Source organism: Thunnus thynnus, chromosome 24 (assembly GCF_963924715.1).
Source record: "Thunnus thynnus chromosome 24, fThuThy2.1, whole genome shotgun sequence".
Taxonomy (NCBI): Eukaryota; Metazoa; Chordata; class Actinopteri; order Scombriformes; family Scombridae; genus Thunnus; species Thunnus thynnus.
In genome coordinates this window covers 19,205,707-19,230,011 of record NC_089540.1, presented here as the reverse complement: position 1 = coordinate 19,230,011, position 24,305 = coordinate 19,205,707, and the positions used below count along the sequence as shown (strand labels likewise).

Genomic DNA, 24,305 nt, shown 5'->3' with positions numbered 1-24,305 from the left:
TCGTCTGAAACTGGCTGTCTGATTTTCTTCTTCTTTTTTTGGTGGGTGGGTTTCTTCCCCGACCGTCTGGACCGCTGAACTCGTGTCTGTCTCGGCCGTGGACGTCTCTAATTCTCTGGGTTTGCCACGGCAGGCAGCGTATACTTACCTGCATGTTTTTATGGACAGAGGTCAAAGGTCGAGCTGTGTGCCCTCACATGTAACAGCCTAAAGAGGAGGGAAGGCTGGTTTCTGTGTGTAATAACAGTCATTAGTCGCTGCAGGCACACCTGCTCTGTGCTGTTAGGACGGTTGGAAAGTTGATGCAGGTTGATGGATGAACACTCTGATTTTACTCTAAACTTTTCTGGACTGTGACCCCGTTTTTTTGTTTTTTTTGTTTTAGAGCTCAAAACCATCAGGACCAGCTGTCCTGTTGAGCTTCATGTCATCACTGTGAAGTAATGACACAAACTGTTAGCCTCAAAAACCCTCTAAACTCCTTTCAGTCAGTCAGAGAATCAGATCATCTAAACATAACTCAGTCAGCTGTTTGTCAGGAAACACAGACAAACCAACATTTTGAATATTTTGAAGAAGTAGTGATACTTTTTCTTTTTTTTTGATACTAAGATTTGCCTTTTTCCTGCTTTATCAAACCACTTTTCCCAAGAAACACCATCCTGTAAGACAACTTCTTCATGTTCACAGTAAGGTGAGGGTGAAATAAGGTTATATTCTAAAAACTTTAACTTTTAAACCAAATCTAATCCTGTTTCAAAGCATCTTTTCACCTGCAAATCACTAAAAACACACCGATGGTCCTGTGCAGTTATCAGCAAAATCCACAAACCTGACTGAGAACCACATCTACATCCAACTAAACCTCCAAATATCATCACTCAAACACATTTTAAGACAAAACTTGGTAACCAGACGTGTCCGCTGCAGTGTGTGACTGGTTGAAGCAGATCTGTATTTAAAGGACCAGTCTGTAAGATTTAGTGGAACCACCTGATTATCAGCCTGACGTTACTGAAGTGTCGGCTTGTTTTAGGCTCTAATTTCTCTTTATTCCCTCAAGAATTCATTTTATTCTTATATTTCTACATGTTAGAACAGTGTATTGTGTATAATTGGTTTTTAAATGAGGCCTTTTGCTGCTGCCTTTCTTATTATTTTAAATATTAAAAAGACTTAGATTTTAACAATGAAATTCAGACTCAACATCAGTAGAAACAAACATGATTTGTGGATCAAACGAGTAAAACAGATTTCTCCTTTAACACCGTGACTCTCAGATCTGTATTTAAGTGGCTGAGACCCTCCTGTGTTTTTCACCTCGGGGCTTCATCTATTTAATCTGTCTGAATTTTAAGGTCCAGCTCACAGCGGCGCTCTTCTCTCGTCCCTCAGCTCCGTAAAAACTGACACAAAAACCCCTGAAGAGACGACAGGACGTTCCCCAAACTCCCACAGCAATTATCAGACTCTAAAATGTCCTCAGACTGCGACAGCGGATGTCTTCTGTTCTGCATATTTGTTTTTTATGCTGCGGCTTCTTTTTAAAGCTCTGTGCTGTGCTTTTATTGGCCTACAGGGGGCGCTGTGGGTTAATTAGACTGCATTTAGGAGGATTTCCTTCTCTTGTTTTTGTCCTGTGGGTGCAATAATTTACAATTTGATGAGACTAAATGTAAAAAAAAAGTGATAATGTGATGTTTAAATTCACCTCTGGCGTTTAAATAGATCGTAACAAAAAGAGCTTCACTGCAGATTTGGAGGATTTGAAATAAAAAAAAAACACTTTCATCGTGTTTTCTGTGTTTTATCGTGAGAGCAGTAAAGATGGTTTGCAGTCTCGTCAGAGTTGTGATGAATTTAACGAGTCTGTAATTCTCAGACAACCAGCGTTTTTACAAAGTGTCCTCACCAACCGTCCAAGGATACCAGTATCCTCACAGAGTGTCCCAGTATACTAGTGTCCTCACCAACCGTCCAAGGATACCAGTATCCTCACAGAGCGTCCCAGTAAACCAGTGTCCTCACCAACCGTCCAAAGATACCAGTATCCTCACAGAGTGTCCCAGTATACTAGTGTCCTCACCAACCGTCCAAGGATACCAGTATCCTCACAGTGTCCCAGTAAACTAGTGTCCTGACTAAGAACCTCAGCACACTAGAGTCCAGTAGGACACCAATATCCTGACAGAGCATCCCAGTATACCAAGGCCCTAACAGAGCATCCTCACCAAACGTTCCAGTATACCAGACAGTCCTGACCGTGTCTCCCAGTAAACTAATGTACTTACAAAACACCCAGACCAAGTATACCAGTACATCAGAGTCCTAGTAGTTTGTCTCCAATAAGTGTCCCAGTATACCAGCATCCTGACTTAAACTTATTAAAACATTTACTGATGACGACACACATTCTCAGGACTCATTAAATTAATTAAAATATGAAATAATTAACAGTAACACTAGTAGTAACTGCTGCAGTCATAGTAGTTAACAGAAGTGCAGTAACTGTAGTAGTATTATGGTAGTAGCAGTATTTAAAGTAGGATTTCTGTAAAGGTATCTGTAATCAGATTACTGTTTCACAGTTTTGTAATCAGATTACCTGTAGTCACGTTACTCTAAGATACAAATAGTACATTTATACTGTATACATGATGCATAACAAACACCGAATTAATATGATAATATATTATAATATGAATTATAATAATTATTATAATAATAAACAAAAGTACGACCCTGAATCATGTTAGATTTCACCTGAAGATGTTAAGCTGCACTGTTGAGACGTTAACAGATTCAAAAGCATTCAGGAGATGAAAGTGAGTCACTTTTCTTTGGTAAAGTACATATTATGATGATGATGATGATGATGATGATGATGATGATGATGATGATGTCACAGTTTATGTTTTTCATGAAATGTTTTGACAAAACCCGGAAATATTTTGGTGTACAGACGATGAAAGAATTGTGTAGTTGTTTCATTTTGATAAGTTTGTCTTAAAGTCTGGACTATTTAACGGTATTTATTTCATTTCATTATAACATTATTATGTATACACAGTAGATGTTTTGTCATCTTTTCATTGTTTTTTTTATTTTTTATACTACCTGCGTTATGTTTGAGGATGTTTGTGTGATTCATATGTAGAAAAAATTCAATTGACGGCCACTAATGAAAGACTGGACAGTGTCAGAGAGCATCATGGGTAGAAGACTGTGTGTTAAAGGTGAAGAAAGAGAAGAAGAAGAAGAATCTGGAAACAATCGACCAACAGAAACAATCAGCGCTCATCTACACCGACGACATTAAAGCAACAACACAGAACAACATATGTGTTAAAAAGCTGCAGGACTCAGTGCTGCTGCTGCTGCGTTCATTGATCCATCTGAGAACAGATGAAGCTTAAAGACAGCGAGGAGAGAACGAGGTCACGCTGCAAAAAACTACACTTTAAATCAAGTCGAGGTGTCGAGAGTTAAACTGAAGGTTTGTTTTGTGTTGAAGGTGAATCTACGAGTGAAGAAACAAAGACTGACGGACTTTTTCAACTCTTTTACAAACGTATTATTAAAAAAAACATGTTGCTAAAGTTTCCAAAGAGAAGAAATATTTCATAAAATCAACACCAACTACTGACAGCAAACACCAGATTAACATGATGGAAACTATTATATAACTAAACTATTACTAACACTTGTCAGTTTTCTACAAATGTTTCTTTAAAGCTGAGAACAAATGATCCTCCAGTAGATTTTCCCACTTGTGTGTTCAGAAATATCTGATTTTAGGGCTCAGATTAAATGACTTGTTTGGAAGCAGGTTTTCTGCAGTGTAACGATCAATACTAACCCTGGTAGCTGCCAGAAGATACTTAAGAAACTCAATCCCCATCAGGCCTCCTCCCTCATTGGATCAGCCATCGTCAGGGCAGGGGCGACCTCAGCGGCCAATCAATCGAGTCCCTTTCAGCTCTGATAATCAAAAATCCAATCGGTGCTCTAAATGTTAATTGATCGGAGCTTTGGGACGAAAGCAGAACAGCTCAGTGTCTTTGCTGCTGCTGCATTTGTGCATCTTCTCAAGTTGGACTATTTCTGCAAAAGTCAGGTTTTAAAGTATTTTTCTGATTATTGGTTATTTATTTAATATCTGATCAGCCAGCTGGTGTCTCCCTCCTCTGATACGACGTTCCTCTGAGACAACAGACAGCAGGAAATGAACTTTAACTCACCGAAGGCTGTAAGGATGTAAGGCTGTGATCCAGGAGTTCCTCTGTGGATGGATGGATGGTGTCTCGCTGCCTGAAAGAGTTGAAAAAACAGAAACAATATGAACCTCATGAACTCGTCACATTAATATAAGTTCATCAGCTTTGTTTCAGTGAAGAATGTTTGTCACATAATTTAAAAGCAGTTTTAAAAGATTTTCACACCAATAACAACATCATTCTGGAGACAATTAGTTCATCTTTGTCAGTTTTGTGGTTACATTAAATATTATATTAAATAATTTTCTTTGGCATCCACTAAAAAACAAGTAAAAACAAACAAGATAACATTGATCAATAAAACCAGAAAAAGGGCAAAACAAATTAAATATAATGATCAGAAAAAAGTGAAATAAGTCAAATATGAAGAAGGGAGACAACAGAAACTTAAAATATTGTCACAATAAGTAGAAACAAAAAGAAAAAACAGGTGTTCACCAATGGCTGAACCCAATTCTCCTGCATACATGAAGTGTATCATCAGTTTCAAGTGTCTGCTTCAGGTTAAACAGCTGGAGTTTAGTTTTGAAGCTTCAGGTTAGCTAACGGATCAAGTTTGTCAGTTAATCAGTTGGTTAAGAGTTTAATTTGGCAGCAAAGACAGTTTGTTAATGGTTTATTTTAGCAGTTAAATTAGTCTGTTTCAGGTTAATGCTTCAGTGTAGCAGCTGAAACTGAGTGCTGCAGGTTAGCTAACGGTAAGTTTAGCATGTGACACCTCCTGCTTCAAGTTAATGTCTCAGTATATCTTGATTAGATTGCTTCAGGAAAGCTAACAGATCGAGTTCAGCAGTTAAATTAATCCGCTTTAAGTTAAAGGTTCAGTTTAACAGTTTGTTTCAGGTTAGGTTTAGGGTTAGGATGATGGAGTTTAGCAGTTAAAACAGTTTGTTTCAGGATGTTAAAGCTGCAGTGTTGGACTTCTGTCTCCCCCTTCTGGCAGTGAGAGTAATTACAAAAACACTGTTGACACATTTTTACATCATAAGCTCCACCGTAGCCTCCTCTGTCACTACTGTTGCAGCTGTAAAACGCTGGATCAATTATTTTGAGCGTCTCACAAGCCCTGCGAAATGACTTGTTTCACTATCAGACCTGCTCTGCCCACAGAGCATGTGCAGTACGCATTCATCCAGCCAGCGCAGGAATGTCAAACCTGACACCAGATTAAAAACTCTATATATACTCTGTATATACTGTGAAATACAGAGAAATTTATCTGGTGATGACTGGCTTAATCAGCACTGTGTGAACTCGTTTAACAGACGTTCATTTATATGTAAAAGTTCTGCACTGCAGGTGTAAAAGTTGAGCTTTTAAAAGCAGGTTACGGGTTCTGTTTAGCAGATAAAACAGTGTAATGCAGGTTAAATAACGTGCTTGATGTTAGATAACAGTTTAGTTTAATAGATAAATTAGTGAGTTTTAGGTTAAAAGTTTAAAGTGCTTCAGTTTGTCCAAAGATTCTCAGTCATCCAGGTCACGTTATATGTAGAAGTTCTGAGTCAAAAGCACCTGAACGTGTTTTAGATTCTCTCATTCAGACGACTTCTTCAGCTGCCTGAGTCCAGACCTTTGAATCTGTTCGATCCACAGAGTCGAGCTGACTCTGTGGCATCTCGACATGAAACAGCGGTTTCTCAGTTGAAAAAGTAAACGCCGCGATGGGACGAACACCGTTATCAAGCTGTGCGCCGGAACCAAGGAGGAGTAAAACCAGACAACTGATCAAATATGAATCAAGATTCAATTACTACATTTTCTGTTTCTCAGCTCAAATGTTTTCAGAAACATATCTTAGTGTTTACTGTTTAGCTGACTCAGCTGCCATGTTGACAACAGACGAGCCAAAACCAAGAACCGTCCGACTCGCAGTACGTCACCAGCTGGAGCGTTCAGTGGTGATCGAATCTCCCCACAGATATCAGTTACAGTGGTGGACTAGAACTTCTTCAGGTCAGGTTTGATGTTTTTAGGCGTCAGAGTTGACAGTAAACGTCTCGCCGTCCGTTCAGTTCTCTCTTCATATTGTGTTTCTCACAGTTTGCTGTTTAAAACAAACATCTCTCGTCTTCAATCAGGATTCTTGGAAACACTCAGAATAGATGCATGTCAGGTTTTTCTCTGTCAGCTGGCTCAGCGTTCAGACGCTCTGACAGCGCTGTGTGTTTTCATCAATGTGTGTGTGTGTGTGTGTGAGTAAATTTGGCCTGGCATTTAGAGGCTGATGAAAAGGTTGATACCGCCACGCTGCTCTGCTCTGACTGAATTGTGTCGAGCGTCCGGCGCTCGGGGCGACGTCGCCCTCCGTCCCTCCATCCGTCCACGCATCTGTTTCTGCTCCTGCTCTGTGCTTCGTAATTGCTTCCCCCCCCCCTGCCGCCACATCCCCTCCACTTTACAACACGCCGCCGTAATATCAGCAAACTATCAGAGATTGTGCCATTTAGCTGCAGATTTAAACGCAGGGGGAGGGAAGGAGGCCTCTCGTCTTTTTCTCTTTACGTAGAACGGCGTCCTGCTTATTTCCATAAACGCTCGTCAGCCATTCAGATGCTTATTACGGCCGCTTGTTGTAGCGACTGATGATCTACCAGGTAAGCAGCTCTTATTAGAGGAAGCTTCATTTAATGCAGTGTTACACTCCAGCTGCCCCCCCCCCCCTCCCCTCCCCTACCCTCCCTCCACCACCACACCTTCACCCCCCCCCCCTCCTCCTCCTCCCCTCTTCCCCCAGCTCATAATGGATGATCAAGGCGCTCGGCTTGCATGCAGGAAAGGTTTAATTAAATCATAGTCCAATCATAATCCATGTTGTTAATTAAACTGGATAATTTATAAGTACAAAAGAGGGTATTTATTAGCTGCTCTGCAGTGGTGGCAGTGCCGCCGCGTGCACGCCCCCCGTGCGCGGACACTTACACTTATACACCCCCTCCCCTGCCTTACAACCTTTTACTATTGATGCCCCCGCATGATTGATAATGAGACAGAGACTGCTGTACTATTTGTCTAATGGCCGTGCAATTAAATTCCCTTGTAAATGACCCATGCCTCATTTCATCCTAATCTATGGAATTTTGATTGAATTTGTCAGCCCTAATTGAAAAATACTGCTATTTAATGTCTGCATTGCAGTTGCAGATCAGGCCGCCTTTAATGAGATCGTGTCCCAGTGACCCTGAGGAGGAGGAGGAGGAGGAGGAGGAGGGAGGAGGAAGGAGGGGGGGGGGGGTATCCATGCGTGCCCTTGACTCAGCCCAGGAGGTGAGGGAGGAGGTGGGGGGGTCCACTGGGAGATGCACTGTGGGGTCATAGGTCAGCTGCGTCCTCCCCTGCTACATATGATGATGTGTGAGCGCCGGTGGCATCGACGAGGTTTGTATTAATTGATGAGGAAGCCATTACAGGATTCATTAAAATGGATTTTGATGCAGGCGCAGGAAGCAAATATTGTGATTTAAAGCTCCGCTGTGCAGTTTGGGAGGAGATGAATCGCAGAATAATCGCCCGCAAAACGCAGAAGGACGTCAAAGCTCATCATGTGTCACAGGAGGAGACGCCGACATCAGGACGGATCGTAGATGTTCTCTGCCGCCGCGTTCATCATGAGTCACTGCTGATATGGATGTTTATTAAAGTATTTACAGTCGTCATCTTCATCAGTCAGGTTTGTTTCAGCTTCTCTGTCTGGAAGAATCTCACAAACCGGACAGAAATCTGTCAATGTTGTGGTTAAAATGTTATTTTTTAGGTCATGTTGATCATTTACTGGTTGAACCTGACGCCTCTGAACTGTGACCAGTTCACCCACCAGTAGGCCTGATGAAAACCGACCCATGACACAGGTTCATCTCATAATCAGATAATCTGTGAGATCTTGACACATCATACAAGGAGAAGAATAAATGTAATTAACAACATTAATGCTGCTGAGTCCCATTTAGTTTATCCATACTGGTGACACTGGTGTGGTGCATGATGGGTAACCAGTACGGCTGCTGACAGTGGAGATAAACTTACTGTGATTTACTTTAATAAATGAGTTTATAGCTTCGCTTGATTTAACGAGTGATGTTGTAATTTTTCATTTTCATTCTGCCAGACGAGGAGAGACGACGCCACCAGAAGCTCCGCCATCTTAGTTGTAGTTCAAACCACATCTGCACCTGTTTGTACCTGTACTGTGACTCATAGAGGACAAAACTACTCATGTAGCTAAAAATGATGTTGATATTAGATGATTCTGCAAATATTATGTTCACTGACAACATTTTAAAGTTTAAATTGAGGTTTCAGTTACAGAAATACGACACTGGCGGCTGATTCTTGCCTAAATAAATAACTTTGTCACCTAAAAATGACTCATTTATAACAACAAATATGATTTTAAAAGAGACATAAACCACCTGGATCATATTTTACCCAAAATAATGAGGAAATGTTTTTACTGAATGTATTGAAATCGTCAGTAAATTATCAGGTGACAACATATTTAATTTGTATTTAAGCAACTGATGTATAATTGTTTTAATGTTGACAGCTGTCGGTTAGATTATATAGAAACATGCTGGTCTTCAATTAGCATTTAAAAAAAGAAAAAGTGGCTTAAAACCTGAGACACGATGTGTTTCTGTTGCCTATAAACCTGCCGGTGATCAGAATCCAGCCAGCGATTACATTAAACAACTAAACAGAGCCGGAGAAATAAATCAGTATATAAACATCAGACTCTAGAAGCTGCAACTCATCTATCAATCTGCTGATTATTATATATAATTTTATAAGTCTATAAAATGTCAGAAAACACTGAACAACGTCTGTCACAAGTCTTCAAATGTTTCCATAAACTCAAAGATATTCAGTTCATAATGATGTAAAAACAGAGAAAAGCTGCAAATCCTCACATTTGATTAAGTGCTCAATTAATCAATTATCAAATTAACTACTCATCAAATAACTGATTAATCTATTTATTGTTTTATCTCCAGATTTGATCCCAGAGGTTCAGAGTTCAAATCTATATTTTAATTTCAAGGATTGAAATTAGATTTATATTTGATTGTGCTGAAAATAACTTCAGTGGATGATCTGCACGTGTATAAAGAGAAAAGCAGATGATGTCAGATGTATAGTAGACACACACACACACACACACACACACACACACACACACACACACACACACACACTCTCTGAGGGGGTTCATACACAGATTATTTACTGAATATATACAGCTTATTATTTACAATGATGTGTTTTCACATTCTTAAATGGCCTGTGGTCCCAATTTGTGTAATTGGCATTCATCCAGGAGACCAAAGGCGAGCTGTCGCGTCATCCCGACCAACCAATCAGCGTCCGGAGCGCGGTGACGAGGGGCGGCGCTCGCGCGGAGAAGGCAGCGCAATTAAACAGAGGGGAGCGCAATTTAAATCCAAAACATCTTTGGACGCGCGCTGAGTGGGCAGGAAACACACACTTCACACACTTGACACACACACTCTGTCTCAGCGGGTGACAGGAGGAGAAGTGTCCGGAGCTGTGATATCGCTGTCCGGTCAAGTTGAAGTGGAGCCGCGCTGGTGCGCACGGAGCCGCGGACCGACTCACCGGAGCTCTGCGCCGTTTCTGGGACATTTTTTGGGGGAAACTAAAAAGGAGAAAGAAGACGTGTGTTAACATTTTGTCTTCCTGACTTTCTTCCCGCCGCAGCACTGATGGAATGGTTTGGTTTAATCGGATTATCGCTCCTCTAAACTCCGGTTTCCTCAGAGAGGCGGTGACACCGGCGGCTCCACCGGGGGTCAGCCGTCCCTCCGCAGCCGCTCACAGCGCTTCTTCTCCGGTCTCCTCCGAGCTCCAGCGGTCGTTCATATGAGTGCAGCGTTCAGTCCGTCCTTCATGGTGATGCAGCGGCCACTCGGAAGCACCACCGCCTTCAGCATCGACTCTCTGATCGGGGGGCCCCCGCAGCCCAGTCCGGGACACTTCGTCTACACCGGCTACCCGATGTTCATGCCGTACCGGTCGGTGGTGCTCCAGCCGCCGCCGCCGCCTCCCCCGGCCCTGCAGCAGGCTCTCCCCGCCGGCCACCACCCACACCCGCAGATCCCCAGCCTGCAGAGCGGCTTCTGCTCCAGCCTGGCGCAGGGCCTGACGCAGGGCATGGCGCTCACCTCCACGCTCATGGCGTCGCTGCCCGGAGGTTTCTCCCCGTCCCAGCAGCACCAGGAAGCGGCCAGGAAGTTCGGCTCGCAGGCGCTGCACGCGGTCTTCGACAAATCTCAGGATCTGCGGCTGGAGGCGGAGGACGGGAAGAGTTTCCTGCAGGGGAAGGAGTCCGCGGGGCTGCAGGCTTTCCACGACACGGACTCCTCGGTGCCAACATCCACAGGTAGGCGGCTCCCACACCCTCATCACCCCGAAACATGACTCAAAGTCCGGGTTAATCAGACACATTGGACGCGAACAACCACAAAACCAAAAACATCCACGTTTACTCTCAAATATCCAAATATAACAAACTTCAACTTCATATTTAATCTTAAAATAAGACAAAAACTCGGGCCTGTGACGCTGATCTGGTTCCACTTTTCTCTGCTGAAAACTCAACAATAAACATCAGGCCTCCATGTCTTTTACACGGTGACATTTAAGTCAAACTGAACTAAAATATATGAAATCCTAAAATATTAAAATGTATATAAATCTTCACGTTATATTCATGTAAATATCTGATCAATAAAAAGACTCAATTCAGGAGAAAAATATTGAAACAAGCTGATTTTGATTTTTTAAAAAAAAGATCTTTTCATCTTTTTGGAGACTTGTTGAAATAAATTTATATCTGAATGATGAGTCAAGACTTTCAGGATATTATAACATTTTAAAATGAACAAGTTTTTCATTTATTCCACTTTTAAATGCGTTTTAAAAACAGGAAGTTCACACATTTTCTAAAGTGTCACCTCACAGTCAAACAAATGGATTGAAATCTTTCTTTCTGTCCTTTAAAGCGCAGGTGGGATTTGTGTCTGAGAAAACTCTCAGAGATAAATGATGGTCATAAATTATTCCATAAATCTGGTGCAGAGATGTTAGTGGAGGAGCGCCGGAGGCCTCGTGGCTTCGGTTCATTTTAATATTCCGTAAATCAAAGTTTCAGTTGATGAATCTGATGAAAAATCTGCGCGTTGCTTTAAATGTTTGGAGAATAAAAATCTTTTAATCATCAGAGTTCCGCTAAAACTCTAAACTGACGCATTTGGATGAATTTAATCTTTAATATTTTGTTTATTTATTGAAGTAAAATCTTTTATTTCTATTCAAAGCTTCTTGTCATCTGACAGTTTGTGACCTGAGAGCCATAAATCACCGCGCTGGTGTCACTTTTCAGTAGAAGAAAAGCTTCTTGTTTGGAGTTTTGATGGTTTTATTGCTTCCTAATATAAAACAGACAGTTTGTTTCCTCGTGCATCTATTGATTATGATTGAATCTGACGTTATTTCACACGCGGACAAACACAAACTGAGCGCAGAAAACGGGCCGCGCGCAGACGCTCCGTGCGTAATTACGCGTGAAAAATAAAATCCCTGCAGAGCGCGTGTTTTCCACGGTGATCCAAACACTGATCTGATGATGGATATTGACACGGGACGGGACGAAGACCCCCCCACCCCCCCCTCCCACCAACTCACCCCCCCTCACCCGCTTTCATTGGCTCCCACAGATGTCAGAGAAGCAGATCTGGTGTCATTTACAAACAATATTCCTGTCAAAATCCATCTTTATATCCACTGTCAACATTTATATTCAACATTTATTTATTAGAATTATTAATCACATTTTTTAAATATTTTTGGAGTCTTTTCTCTCCATTCTGTTGAGTCTTTTTCACACAAATCAGATTTAAAAAAGGACAAATTTTCTTTATGATTTAGGAAATATGAGATATTTAATTTTCAATTCAGTTTAAAGCTTAAAATGTTTTAAAAAACAAGCGTCACAAATGTTTAAATCAGGCAGAAAAAAACATAATTTAAAGCTTTATTGTGTGTTTCTTGATTTTTGCAGGATTTAATGAGAAAAGCGACTTTTTGTGTTTATACACTTTAATTTCTCGACATTTATAAAGTTGCTGGTTTTATAATAAAGATGCTAACTGTCCCTCCTCTTCCTCCTCTTCCTCCCAGTCAGAGGACACAGTAAAGAAGACTCCAAGGATGAAGAGTGCGGCCGGAAGGATGAAAGCTTCTCCATGGACAGTGACTTGGACTACAGCTCGGACGACAACCTGACCTCCATGTGTCACAAGGAGGACGGGGACGGCGGCGGAGGAGGTCTGGACGACGGGCCGCATCTTCACGGCTCCGGCGGCGGAGGCTCCGGAGGAGGCGGCGGTGCGGGAGGAGGAGGCGGCGGCGGGAAGAACCGGCGGCGGCGGACGGCGTTCACCAGCGAGCAGCTGCTGGAGCTGGAGAAGGAGTTCCACTGCAAGAAGTACCTGTCGTTAACCGAGCGCTCCCAGATCGCGCATGCGCTGAAGCTGAGCGAGGTGCAGGTGAAGATCTGGTTCCAGAACCGGCGCGCCAAGTGGAAACGGGTCAAAGCCGGAAACGTCAACAACAAGTCCGGGGAGCCGTCCCGGAACCCCAAAATAGTGGTCCCCATCCCGGTGCACGTGAGCCGCTTCGCAATAAGGAGTCAGCACCAGCAGATGGAGCAGACCAGACCGTAGAAGAAGAACTCGGAGCCGCTTAGCAGAGACTCAATCCCGGGTTGATGTTTCCTCTTTTTTCACTCTTCAAACATTCAAGATGAAATAAATGACGGTTGACTTCCTGCAGTGCTCTTAAACACAAACTGATGACGACTTTCATTCTGTGGTTTTTATTCTGATTTTATTTAAACACTTTTGCTTTGACATAAATCAGATTTGAAAGGATAAATAAATTTGGGGCTGAATGATTTCTGTTAATCATCAGACAGAAGATTAAATAAAGTGAATAAAATGTTAAAAATCATCCAGAAAACAAAACACGAGCTTTAAATTTAGAGAATAATTTAAAGACAAATGATTATTTCTCACTGATGATAATATTGATCGTCATGTTTCTCTAATTCAATCAGATCTAAAAAAAAATCTGTTTTAATGATGAAAACTGCTGAATTCCATCAGTTTAGTTGACAGATATTTTATTAGGAATAAAGTGAGTTTACGTCACTGATCTAAAGACAAACGTCTGAAAACCTCCTTCAAATAAATTCATTCATGTTTCAGTCTAATTGTGTCATTTTGGAGAAAATGTGGCGGTGAGTTTGAAACGAAGCTAAATTGTTTTGTCAGATCATCTTCATCATTTACAGGAAATAAAAAACACAAAGTTGAAGCGTCGACACGAGACTGAGTGACTGGTTAAACTGGTTAAACTGGACGTTTCTCTGCAGGAGGATCCGCAGCGTTTCAATCTCATTTCTGTTGGCGAGACACCAAAAAAAAAAAACTGCGCGCAAAGACGCGGAGCGGTGACGCGAAGAGGAGGAGGAGGAGGAGGATGATGATGAAGAGACACTGAGCAACTCCTCCCCCCCCACATGTAAATACACACACGGGACCAAACTGAGGACATCAAGTGTAGATTTGACCACAAACAGACGGCGCGTTATTTTAACATTGTTCCTGCTGTCTGAACTTTAACCTTTATCTCTCTGAACTGTTACTGCTTCACTTTTATTTCACTTTCATTTGATTTGATTTTTTTTTTTTTTTTTTTTTGGACAAAATGACGCTGCTAATTTATTTATATAAAATTGTGCAAAAGTAACTAACATTTCCTGACGTATGGAGTTAAAAAAGAAAGAAAGAAAAGATATACAAGTGTGAATTAAAAGCTGAAACGTGACCAGATGTTCACAGCTGCTCTGTCTCCATTCATCTTCATCATCTTCATCAACTTCTGGATTTTATGACACGTCACTTTATTTTTATTCACTTTCTGTTCCAGTAAACAGTTTTCATCAAATTATCATAAATCATAAACACAGAGGAACTAAAATGTTGAAATCTTTTAAATCACATTTTCATTTTAGACTGATAAAACACAAACATTTAAATTATTATTATTGATAATAATAATGATAATAATAACAATAATAATAATTCTCCAGATGCTGCTTTAGAAATATAAGGCCTGATGTTTTAAAGGCCACAAATCTTCAAATCTGATTTGACAAATGAAGGAAAAAAAAACCTGGAATTTCATCATTTTAAGGCAAATAAAAAACCTTAAAATATAAAACAGTTTATTATAGAAATAATTCATCAGATTTTACATTTTTAAAATTTATTTTTTTTAAACGGACGACGACGTTCAGAGCTGATTTTGGTTTATTTTCTTGTTTGTCTGCGTCATTATAAACACAGCCTGAAGGTCAAAGGTCACTCTAATATTCAGGCTGCTGTGGTGACGCTAAAATGCGCGCTCCCGCAGCTGCCTAATAAATATTAATAATCATGTCTGTGGCAGGTCGGGGGCGCGCGCTGGCCTCTGTTTAAAAGCTGTTTATCAATAAAGTTTACAACCGAAATAAAACTAATTTAAAAAAACAGTCGATTTTAACAGTTTTGTTGCAGTTTGGTTAAATTTGGTAGAACAGTTGAGACTTTTAGTGACAAACCTGCTGCAATAAAATCATTTAAATCCAATCAATATGTTTTTAATCAGATAAACTGACTGTTTTCAGTCAATCTGGGAAAAAAGACACTAAATGTAGCATCTCATAGCAAACACAGCGGCCATAAAATGCTACAACTTCTAATTAAATGTAAAAATAAGACATTAATACCTCGATGTTCCCGCTCAGGTCGCATCCAGGTGTTGACAGGTAACATGTTGCTCCTCCAGCTCAACAAGCTAACAGCTACAAATAGAAACACTGTTAGTTATTAATGATCAATGATCAATATCCATCGCGAGAAAGATTCAAAACAACAGCAGAAATCTACCTGCGCGGCTCGTGACGTCAGCCAATCGCAGCACCTGTCAGCCTGCAGGTGAAGTTTTACCTGCAGACACAGAAACTGTTAGTTAAATATCATCTGAGCTCAGAAAACTTCAATGATTCAGCACAAATGTTTAAATAAACGTTAAATACCTGAATGACGTCTGCAGCTCCGCGTGCACTCAGCGATATAAACTCTCGGTTCTTTCAACCGTCAGTTTGATCGTAATTCGACGCGTTAAGTTCTTTTAAATTCATCCAACACTTAAAAACTGTCGTAGAAGTAAATTAATGTCCTTAAAGTTACACAAAAGACGCAAATTTCACTTAAAAACAAAAACTTTTCATCCGCAGCGATAAACAAACATTTGCTAGCTTCGAGGGCCGTTGACGCACCTGTACGTAATGACGCAGTCACGCACGCAGACACGCCCTGTCGTCATCGCAACATTACCAGCGCTGTGAAAGCGATTTAAACCCTATCATTTGACTAAAGTGACCGATTTTAAAGATTTTGAGACGTTTAATCATCTGTTTGATTGCCAGGAAGTTAACCAGCAACAATTTCGACAGTTGATTAATAGTTCAAGTCGATTTTAGAAGCAAAAATGTCAAATGTTCCCTGATTCCAGCATCTCTAATGCTGCTTAACATCATTAACTGAATATCTGAGTTTTGAAATGTTGATCAGAGAGAACATTTAGGCAGAACTTGTAATTACATTTTTCACTATTTTCTGACATTTTAAAGACCAAATAATTATTAAAAAATATATAAAAGACGTGTCAATAATGAAATAAATCAATGATGAACATTCAGGAGGAAAAGACAATGATGATTTCAAGTAAATAAACACAGAAAATCATTTTTTCCCCCTTTCAGTATGCTCACTCTTGAACTGAAGAGATGTGACCAAAAATTAAAGGGTTCTTACACCACTTTTACACATTCATGTCAGTTCTCTTGTCATGGTTGATCCTCCTCAGATGACGTCTTGGAGACACATGTATAACAGAAAGTCACAAACTAGGGGTGCAGAGGTTGAAAGGTGTGGCTGGTGCATTATGGGTAATGTAGGATCCAGTGTTTTTGGAGTTTGACTCATATCTCGACCTCTGCTGCTGTTTTTATCTTTTTTAAAACTTGGGAGGAAACACTGACTCTTGTTCCTGTTTAAACGCTGTTTTCTAAATGGACTCTGGCAGAGGAGGGTTTTCTGTCACTGTCGTCCTCCATCTTTTACTCACTGCGAGGCTGAATCATGAAGACGGTCTGATATGACGGTTCATACATGACATCATGAGGTTAAAACTGATTTAAAAACAGATCCGAGTCACAATCGAGAGGAAAAACAATAAAATTTGGGGCTTTAACCTGCCGTGTGAACACAGACGGGGTGTGTGTGACTCTAATGAATTTTTTTGCAAATTGTAATCAAGCCGGGCCGTCGTGTTGGGCTGATAAATGAGACCCAGGGGGATCAGCCTCGGCCTCGGCTCTTCACTGCAGCATGTAACCCCCCCCCCCCCCCCCCCCCTGCTCCCCTCTCTCCTTAAATTAACAGCAACCTGCTCCGGCTTCAGTTCAACTCCTGATTAATCCTGACGGAGCAACGACGACTCTGCCGCAGCGAAGGAAACCAAAAAAAACTACCTGATGTGTCTTCTTCTGCAGGCCTGATCCGTGTACCGAGCGTCCTGGTGGCTGAGTGGTTTAAGATGCCGACCGTGTAATCACAACATCGCTGGTTCGACTCCCTGTCACCTCTCTACAACCAATAATACCAATCAATAAAAGCAAAACTACTAAAAAAAAAACTTCTGATGACAGATTCTCTCATTCAAAAAATGTACCCCACAAAATGTCAGTTACGTTTGTTGCAACAAAACTATGAATGTGCAGTTTTGAAAGCTCCAGAAATAGCAAGTAAGTGACCCTTGAGTTGGGATTGTTTTGTCAAATTAATATTTCAGAGGTTGAGATTCAATTTTTTAAAATACTTTTAAGTCAAAAGACTTCGGGGAGCTTGCATGTCAACAGATGCATCTCCATAACAAACTGCTGATGAAGACCATGTGATACAGCTGAGAGCTCAAGAAAAAGCTAGAAAACAGATGTTAAAATCTCTACTTTCATGAAATTAACAGCGGAGATGCAGCCACAGCTTTTTAGTTAAGTTTTAGCTCAGTTTTTTTGCAGTTTAAGTGTATTTTGGCTGAGACTAGAGGCATTTTGACTGTTTCATTGGCTTCAATAACAAAACAAAACATAAACATTTACACTGAGTTTTGTTCTGAATATCAGATGTCAGTTTCTTCTGAGTTTTGCAGGAGCTTCCTGTTGGTTGAACGGAGCCTGAAGCAGCTCCATCTGCTGCCTCTGGACGCTATTGTCCTCAACACACACACACACACACACTCACTTCCTGTTAAACACAGGGATGAGAGGGGATTAGCAGGGTATTATCTAATTACCAGACAACAGCAAACACAATTCAGACACATTTCACTCAACTGCAGTCAGTGATCCTAGAAAACAAATGGAGCTCAACGAACCTGTAAAAAGAAAAACAGCACAGATTCAATTGAACTTAATCTCATCTTTTCATGGGTGAATAATAACACAGAATCACTTACCTCAGTGGACAAATGTGGGGATTTTTGCACTAAAACATGTTGCAAAGAAGAATTCATAGTAAAAAACATAAAATTTATTCTACCTTAAAAACAAGTTTGACTGTAAATGATACTGATTACCACAAGAAAATAAGAATAAAAAGACGGGAAACTGAACCAGCTGATTGGACATAAGACTAAATATGTTTTAAAAGTTGGATAATATTTGAGCAGATTTAGTTGGAGAAAAAAATCTAAACTTTAAAAAATTGTGACTGTATTTTTTCCAGATCTGAAGGGAAAACAAAGATTAAATTTTAAAAAATAACAGTCAACACATGAGTTTATATTAAGAAGCATTATTCTTGTCTTTATTGAAAAGAGACACATTACAGTAGAAGACTCTGTATTAGGTAGAATTTTTCAACAACGGTACTGTACAGCCAACAAAACTCAATAACAATAATAATAATAATAATAATTAGAATAACAATAAGAACATTAATGTGTCTGGATGATAAATCATAATATTAAAACATGGATGGACTGGAGAGGTCGGAGAAAAATATACAAAAACGTAGGCTGGAGGGGGGCGGAGTCTTCCTCGCTAGGTGCGTTTATAAATAACGTGGGTGGGGCTTAGGGGTTAAAGGCTACATGAGGTAACAACCACACAAACCAAACGTTGACCATACGGAGTCGTGTTTTTTCTTCGTTTCGTTGTTAAAGTCTATGTACAAGTGAGGCGGCGCCGGCGGTGGCGAATGTCGACTGACGGGATTAAACGTCAGCGCGGTTTCCTGTTGGCTGAGTTTAGCTAATTGTTCGCTAGTTGTAGCCGGAGCTTCACAGGATGCTTCTATTCTCAAAAAATGTGGAAAAGACAAAGCAGTTTAACAGAATTTAGCTGGAAAAGTATAAACTGTTAGCTTGGAAGCTGAAACGATGCTGCCATGCTAGTGTGTTCACTGTTAGCTGCAGTTAGCTTCAGCAACAGATGACTCAGCAGTTCTCGGTTAGCTGAGTTTAGCTGATTGATCGCTAGTTGTAGCTGGAGATATGTTTCTATTCTCAAAAAATGTTCCCACTTTTCATGTAGGGTTTTGTTTTGAGGAAAAAGACAAAGAAGTTTATCAGAATATAGCTGGGAAAGTATAAACTGTTAGCTTGGAAGCTGAAACGATGCTGCCATGCTAGTGTGTTCATCGCTAGCTGCAGTTAGCTTTAACGGCATAACTCAGCAGTTCAGCTAATTGATCGCTAGCTGTAGCTTCACATAATGTTTCTATTATCAATACTTCCTACTTTTAATGTTGGGTTTTGTTTTGAGGAAAAGATGGAACAGTTTAACAGAATTTAACTGTTAGCTGACAGCTAGCCGCAGTAAGGGTTAGCATGACAAATTACTTCTGTTCCTACACAATGTTCTGGTTCCGGTTTCCGGAGCGGTTTAACAGAATTTTACTGGGAAAGCGTTTATTTTAGTATCTATAGATGTTACTGAACTTTCTCTGGTCCTGAACTCTGATAAATGGACTTTGGATTTTCAAGTTGCCCGAAATTTGGATGCTGTTAAAATAAGAGCAGAAATCTGTTCAGAGGAAACCGCTAGAAGACGCCACCACCTAGAGAAATAAGCAAATGTTAGTTTCATGCCAAAATAATTAGAGAAATAAAGAAAACTGTAGTGGAAAGAGTCAGTTTTAAGACAGACAAACTGAAGCAGATTTAGTGCATTTCTGTCATAAATAAAGGACGTCTTTGTCCTGTCCTGTCGTCTTAGTTCAGGACAGACGCAGGACGAGTCGGGTGTACAAACACTAAATAAAAACACTTTAAAAACACAAGTTGCGGTCAAACCTCTTGGTTTAGTTTTTTTTTTTTTTACGGGAGTTCAAACGTCATCTCTGAGACGACTGGTCGGGGAATCGGGGACGTGGCACATAATAAGGTTGGACGCAATCAGAGGAAGATTAAGGGCCGGTGTTTAAATAAAAAGGCAAAAAAACGGAAAGTTTTAGTGTTACAAAAATGGATTTCTTACTTTTTAGCTCTTTCTAACATTTCTAAAAACAGGCAGAGTGTGTGTGGTGTAATGGGAATATTGCAGCGATGGCGGTGTATGACGTTATGACGCGACGGTGATTGATGTGTGAATATTGCTTGGATACACAGTCGGGTCGAGAGCTGCTCCTCAACCTCTGCAGCAACGTTTATGATCAAAATTCGGGGAGGAAGCAGCTGATACGCAGCATAGTGTCGAAGGTAAAAATCATCACACACACACACATCGAGGTTAAGGAGCTTCTCCTTAGACGATCCTGATCAGTCCACACATTTCACGTCCAGCTAAGAAGTCGGCGTTCAGTCAAATCTACGTCGCCAGAGTGGGGAAGGTGGGTTTTTACATTTTTGCATACATGCGACAAAATTCACCTGCAGCTACAAACTTATTCCAAGTGGAATCAAAATCTTCAGACCAGTGGTTCCCAACTGCATTTGGACTCAGTCTCAACTCAGACTTCACCAAATTTGGACTCTCATGTGGTCGCACATCGGATTTCCCATCCTGTAAACCATCTCATGTCCCGTCAGACTAAAACTACGGTTCAGTGAACATACATATACACATTTCTGGGAGTTATGGGTAACAGTACGTTGCAACGGTTGCAGCAAAGCCGACACACGCGACGCAAAAGTCTTGACGTGTTGTGTGGCTCTGCACGTCTAACGAGCTGATTGATTGGTCCAACTTCACGTTGGGAGGCGGGTTTGAAACGGAAAAGAAAAATTATTTTTGTAGAAGTGAACAGATTCATGTCGTTCCCTTACAGACAAACATTTCCAGGTCGGGAACCACTGGTTTAGACGTCTGGTTAAACCGCCAAATTTCTACTTCCTGTCTTGGATGAATCAGCGCAACATGGAGCAAAAAACACGCAACATTCAGTCCATGCTTTTTCTACATGACCACACATCAGAAAAAACACTTCCGCTCTGCAACCCGACAGACAGACTGGTGTAAGTACTTCCTGTATTCTCTAATTATACATGTCGACAGAAAGAGAGAAAGAGATTATTTACATGAAGGAGGTTTGTTCCAGACCAGAGAAGAAGAAGAAGAAGAAGAAGAAGAAGAAGAAGAGGAAGAAGAAGCCCTTCTTAGTGATTCGCTGAGCAGATCGGAGAGACCGTCACATGTCATTACAGACAGATCTTCATCCACAGAAACACAAACTGGTCTCATGTGATTGGTCTGAGCTGACAGCAGATTAACATGGACTAAACTCACAGATGTAAAAATTCCCTTTTTCGCTCCGTGTGGCTTCTTAGCTGCTTAATAATTCCTCGTCTTTTTCCATTTTTTACATACAACAATAAAAACTGCCTTCAGGGACAGAGTTTCAATTCAAATGTTGTTGGACCAGGATGTGAATCTCCAGGCTCCAGGTTCAGGTCTCTCTCCATTCAGTCAATCCAGGAGGTCGCAGGCTGCAATTAACGATTATATTCATTACCAATTAATCTGTTGGTCTATAAAACGGTGCAGATTCTTTATTTTGTCCAAAACCCAAAATTATTCAGTTTACTGTGAAGAAAAGAATCACATCCTTGAATCTGAGAAGCTGGAAGCAGCAAATGCTTAAAAAAAATTACTAAAACAATTATTCGATTATCAGATAATTGCTGATTCATCTGGTCTTATAGGGATCATTCAGGATGAATTTATAAAAAGTAAACCTGATCAGTTAGAGGTTTATGTCCAATATGAGCTGAAATAAAATGGTTTTAGCTAAATATGAATAATTATTTTCTTATTATTTGATGGTAAACTGAATATCTTTGGTTCTGGTTCACAATTAACTGACATTTTCTAGACCAAACAGTGTATGAATCGTTAGTTGCAGCCATAAAAATGTGTATTTGTTGTGGTTATATTTATTTTTATGGAGATAAATGTGACCAGATGTGAGGTCATATCGATATGAGTTCAATTTGATTTCTGAGTCGACTGAAGTGAAAAAGGAATCGAATGTTAAATCCTGGTTGAAGGAGTCGTTGGGAAAAGACAACAGGGTGTTTCTAACGGACAGTCTCCGGTCCCTGAGCCTGGCAAGAGCTTCTGTACACTGAATGACTTTATACACCCCCGATATAACAAAAACAAACAAAAAAAAAATCCCCTTCCCCATGTTGACATTTTTAACCATTGGTCCAGCAATGCACATCAAGATACAATATACACAATCCAGGAAAAATGCCTTAAATTAAAAAAACAAAAGCAAAAAGTGTCTAGGACATGCGATCTATCACACTTTTTTACCTCTAAGATCTTTTTTTTTCCTCTTAAAAGTTTTACATCGAGATATTTTTCACATAAAAAAAAACAAAACAACAAAAGACGTGTAAAAGGCAGGAGAGTTCACAGAATTCATAAGAAAACAAAAAAATACAGGTGAGAAGAAACACTGATGCTGCAGAGCAGGATCGTAAAGACAGAAGGTGATGATGATGATGATGATGATGATGATGATGATAAGCAGGATTGCAGACTCCCCCTCTCGTTTCCTTCGTGGATATTTTCCGTCTCACAGTTTTCTTCTTCGTGTGTTGAGAGAGAAGAAGAAGAAGAAGACAGGTTCTGATTGGCTGTTGGGTAAAAAGCAGAGCGATTGGTCGACTGGCCTCGTAGTGTTACAATAACGTGATGAGGTATGATGTCCGTAGAGCTTCAGACTGCGTCCTCATTGGTCGTCATAAGTCACATGATTATTTCCCAAAACGCTCCGAAGAGCACCAAGCTCAGGTGATTGTGGACCACATTTCCCAGCATGCTTTGGGTTTTTTTTTTTCCTGTTGCGTGTGTTCTCCCAATCAGACACATGGACGCAGCGCCGCCACTGACCTGCCATCAGTTTCAGGCTTAACGAGCCGTTTTCGGCGGCAGTGGTGGTTGTCAGGTGAGGTGGGCGGGGCTTAGAGTCACAACAGGTAGTGGTTCCCAAAATAAACGTCAGGATTCTCCCAAAATCAGAGTTCGTTCATTTGTCAAAAAAAGAGTCACATGGCGAGGGCGGGGTCATATGAGCGCGGCGCTGCCGGCGCTGCTGCAGCTGTTGTTGCGGTTGGTGTTGCGGCGCGACAGGTTGGGCGTGGCCATGAGCGGGAAGCGCTCGTCGGGGCAGCCGTACTGCGCCAGCGTGTCCACGCACTCCTGACTGTTGGCCTGTCGGGCGTACGCCATGGCGCTGTTACCGTGGGCGTCCCTCGCCATCAGATCCACGCCGTACTGCAGACAGAGAGGAACAACAGTCATAAATAAGATTCTTTATCAGTTACAATATTTATCAAAATACTAAATATTTACTTGAAAACATTAGCTAATTGATCGCTAGTTGTAGCTGGAGATATGTTTCTATTCTCAAAAAATGTTCCTACTTTTCATGTAGGGTTTTGTTTTGAGGAAAAAGATAAAGAAGTTTATCAGATTATAGCTGGGAAAGTATAAACTGTTAGCTTGGAAGCTGAAACGATGCTGCCATGCTAGTGTGTTCACTGCTAGCTGCAGTTAGCTTCAGCAACAGATGACTCAGCAGTTCTCGGTTAGCTGAGTTTAGCTAATTGATCGCTAGTCGTAGCTGGAGATATGTTTCTATTCTCAAAAAATATTCCTACTTTTCATGTAGGGTTTTGTTTTGAGGAAAAAGATAAAGAAGTTTATCAGAATATAGCTGGGAAAGTATAAACTGTTAGCTTGGAAGCTGAAACGATGCTGCCATGCTAGTGTGTTCATCGCTAGCTGCAGTTAGCTTTAACGGCATAACTCAGCAGTTCAGCTAATTGATCGCTAGCTGTAGCTTCACATAATGTTTCTATTATCAAAAATGTTCCCTACTTTTCATGTTGGGTTTTGTTTTGAGGAAAAGATGGAACAGTTTAACAGAATTTAACTGTTAGCTGACAGCTAGCCACAGTAAGGGTTAGCATGACAAATTATCTCTGTTCCTACACAATGTTCTGGTTCCGGTTTCCGGAGCGGTTTAACAGAATTTTACTGGGAAAGCGTTTTAGTATCTATAGATATTCTTTATCAGTTACAATATTTATCAAAATACTAAATATTTACTTGAAAACATTCTGTTGTATAATTACAGGAACCATATTTTAATAAATCTTTGTCTCCTACATGATTAAATGCTGTTTTTAAACATTTATAACGTCATAAAAGTCCTAAAAACAGTCCAATCAGAAGTGTGCAGATGCTTTTCTGATCATTATACATTAAATTTCAGCTCCTGCAGCTTCAACAATCCTTTATTTTCTGATTGTTGGTTATATTTATGTAAAAATAATGTCAGAATCTGCTTTAAAAGAACAGCAGTTGTGATTTATGTGTAACTTTAGGAC

The 24,305-nt window shown here is 40.6% G+C and overlaps 2 protein-coding genes and 1 long non-coding RNA gene across 5 annotated transcripts in view; 1 reads left to right on the top strand and 2 right to left on the bottom strand.

Annotated features, from left to right (window-relative positions):
* The window catches only part of LOC137177025 (uncharacterized), a 32,261-nt gene extending 16,544 nt beyond the window's left edge, over positions 1–15,717 (bottom strand). Inside the window, exons 1-4 of the long non-coding RNA XR_010925926.1 lie at positions 15,436–15,717; positions 15,287–15,346; positions 15,127–15,201; positions 4,242–4,311 (exon numbers count right to left, since the gene is read on the bottom strand). This is a non-coding gene — a long non-coding RNA (uncharacterized lncRNA). The remainder of the gene's footprint in view (positions 1–4,241; positions 4,312–15,126; positions 15,202–15,286; positions 15,347–15,435) is intronic.
* On the top strand, positions 9,179–13,406 carry gbx2 (gastrulation brain homeobox 2). Its single transcript, XM_067583101.1, has 2 exons — positions 9,179–10,674; positions 12,474–13,406. The coding sequence occupies exons 1-2, from the start codon at positions 10,155–10,157 to the stop codon at positions 13,016–13,018; spliced, it is 1,065 nt and encodes a 354-aa protein (XP_067439202.1). The 5' UTR covers positions 9,179–10,154; the 3' UTR covers positions 13,019–13,406.
* Positions 15,718–18,240: 2,523 nt separating the features above from the next.
* The window catches only part of agap1 (ArfGAP with GTPase domain, ankyrin repeat and PH domain 1), a 181,765-nt gene continuing 175,700 nt past the window's right edge, over positions 18,241–24,305 (bottom strand). For all 3 annotated transcript variants that reach the window (XM_067583662.1, XM_067583663.1, XM_067583661.1), the window contains one exon: positions 18,241–23,187. In XM_067583662.1, the coding sequence (XP_067439763.1) occupies positions 22,978–23,187 (210 nt within the window). In that variant the 3' untranslated portion in view covers positions 18,241–22,977. The remainder of the gene's footprint in view (positions 23,188–24,305) is intronic.

Coding starts and splice junctions, on each gene's coding strand:
- gbx2 (XM_067583101.1), top strand. CDS start 10,155: ATGAGTGCAGCGTTCAGTCCGTCCTTCATGGTGATGCAGCGGCCACTC. Junction 10,675..12,473: donor CTCGGTGCCAACATCCACAG/GTAGGCGGCTCC, acceptor TCTTCCTCCCAG/TCAGAGGACACAGTAAAGAA.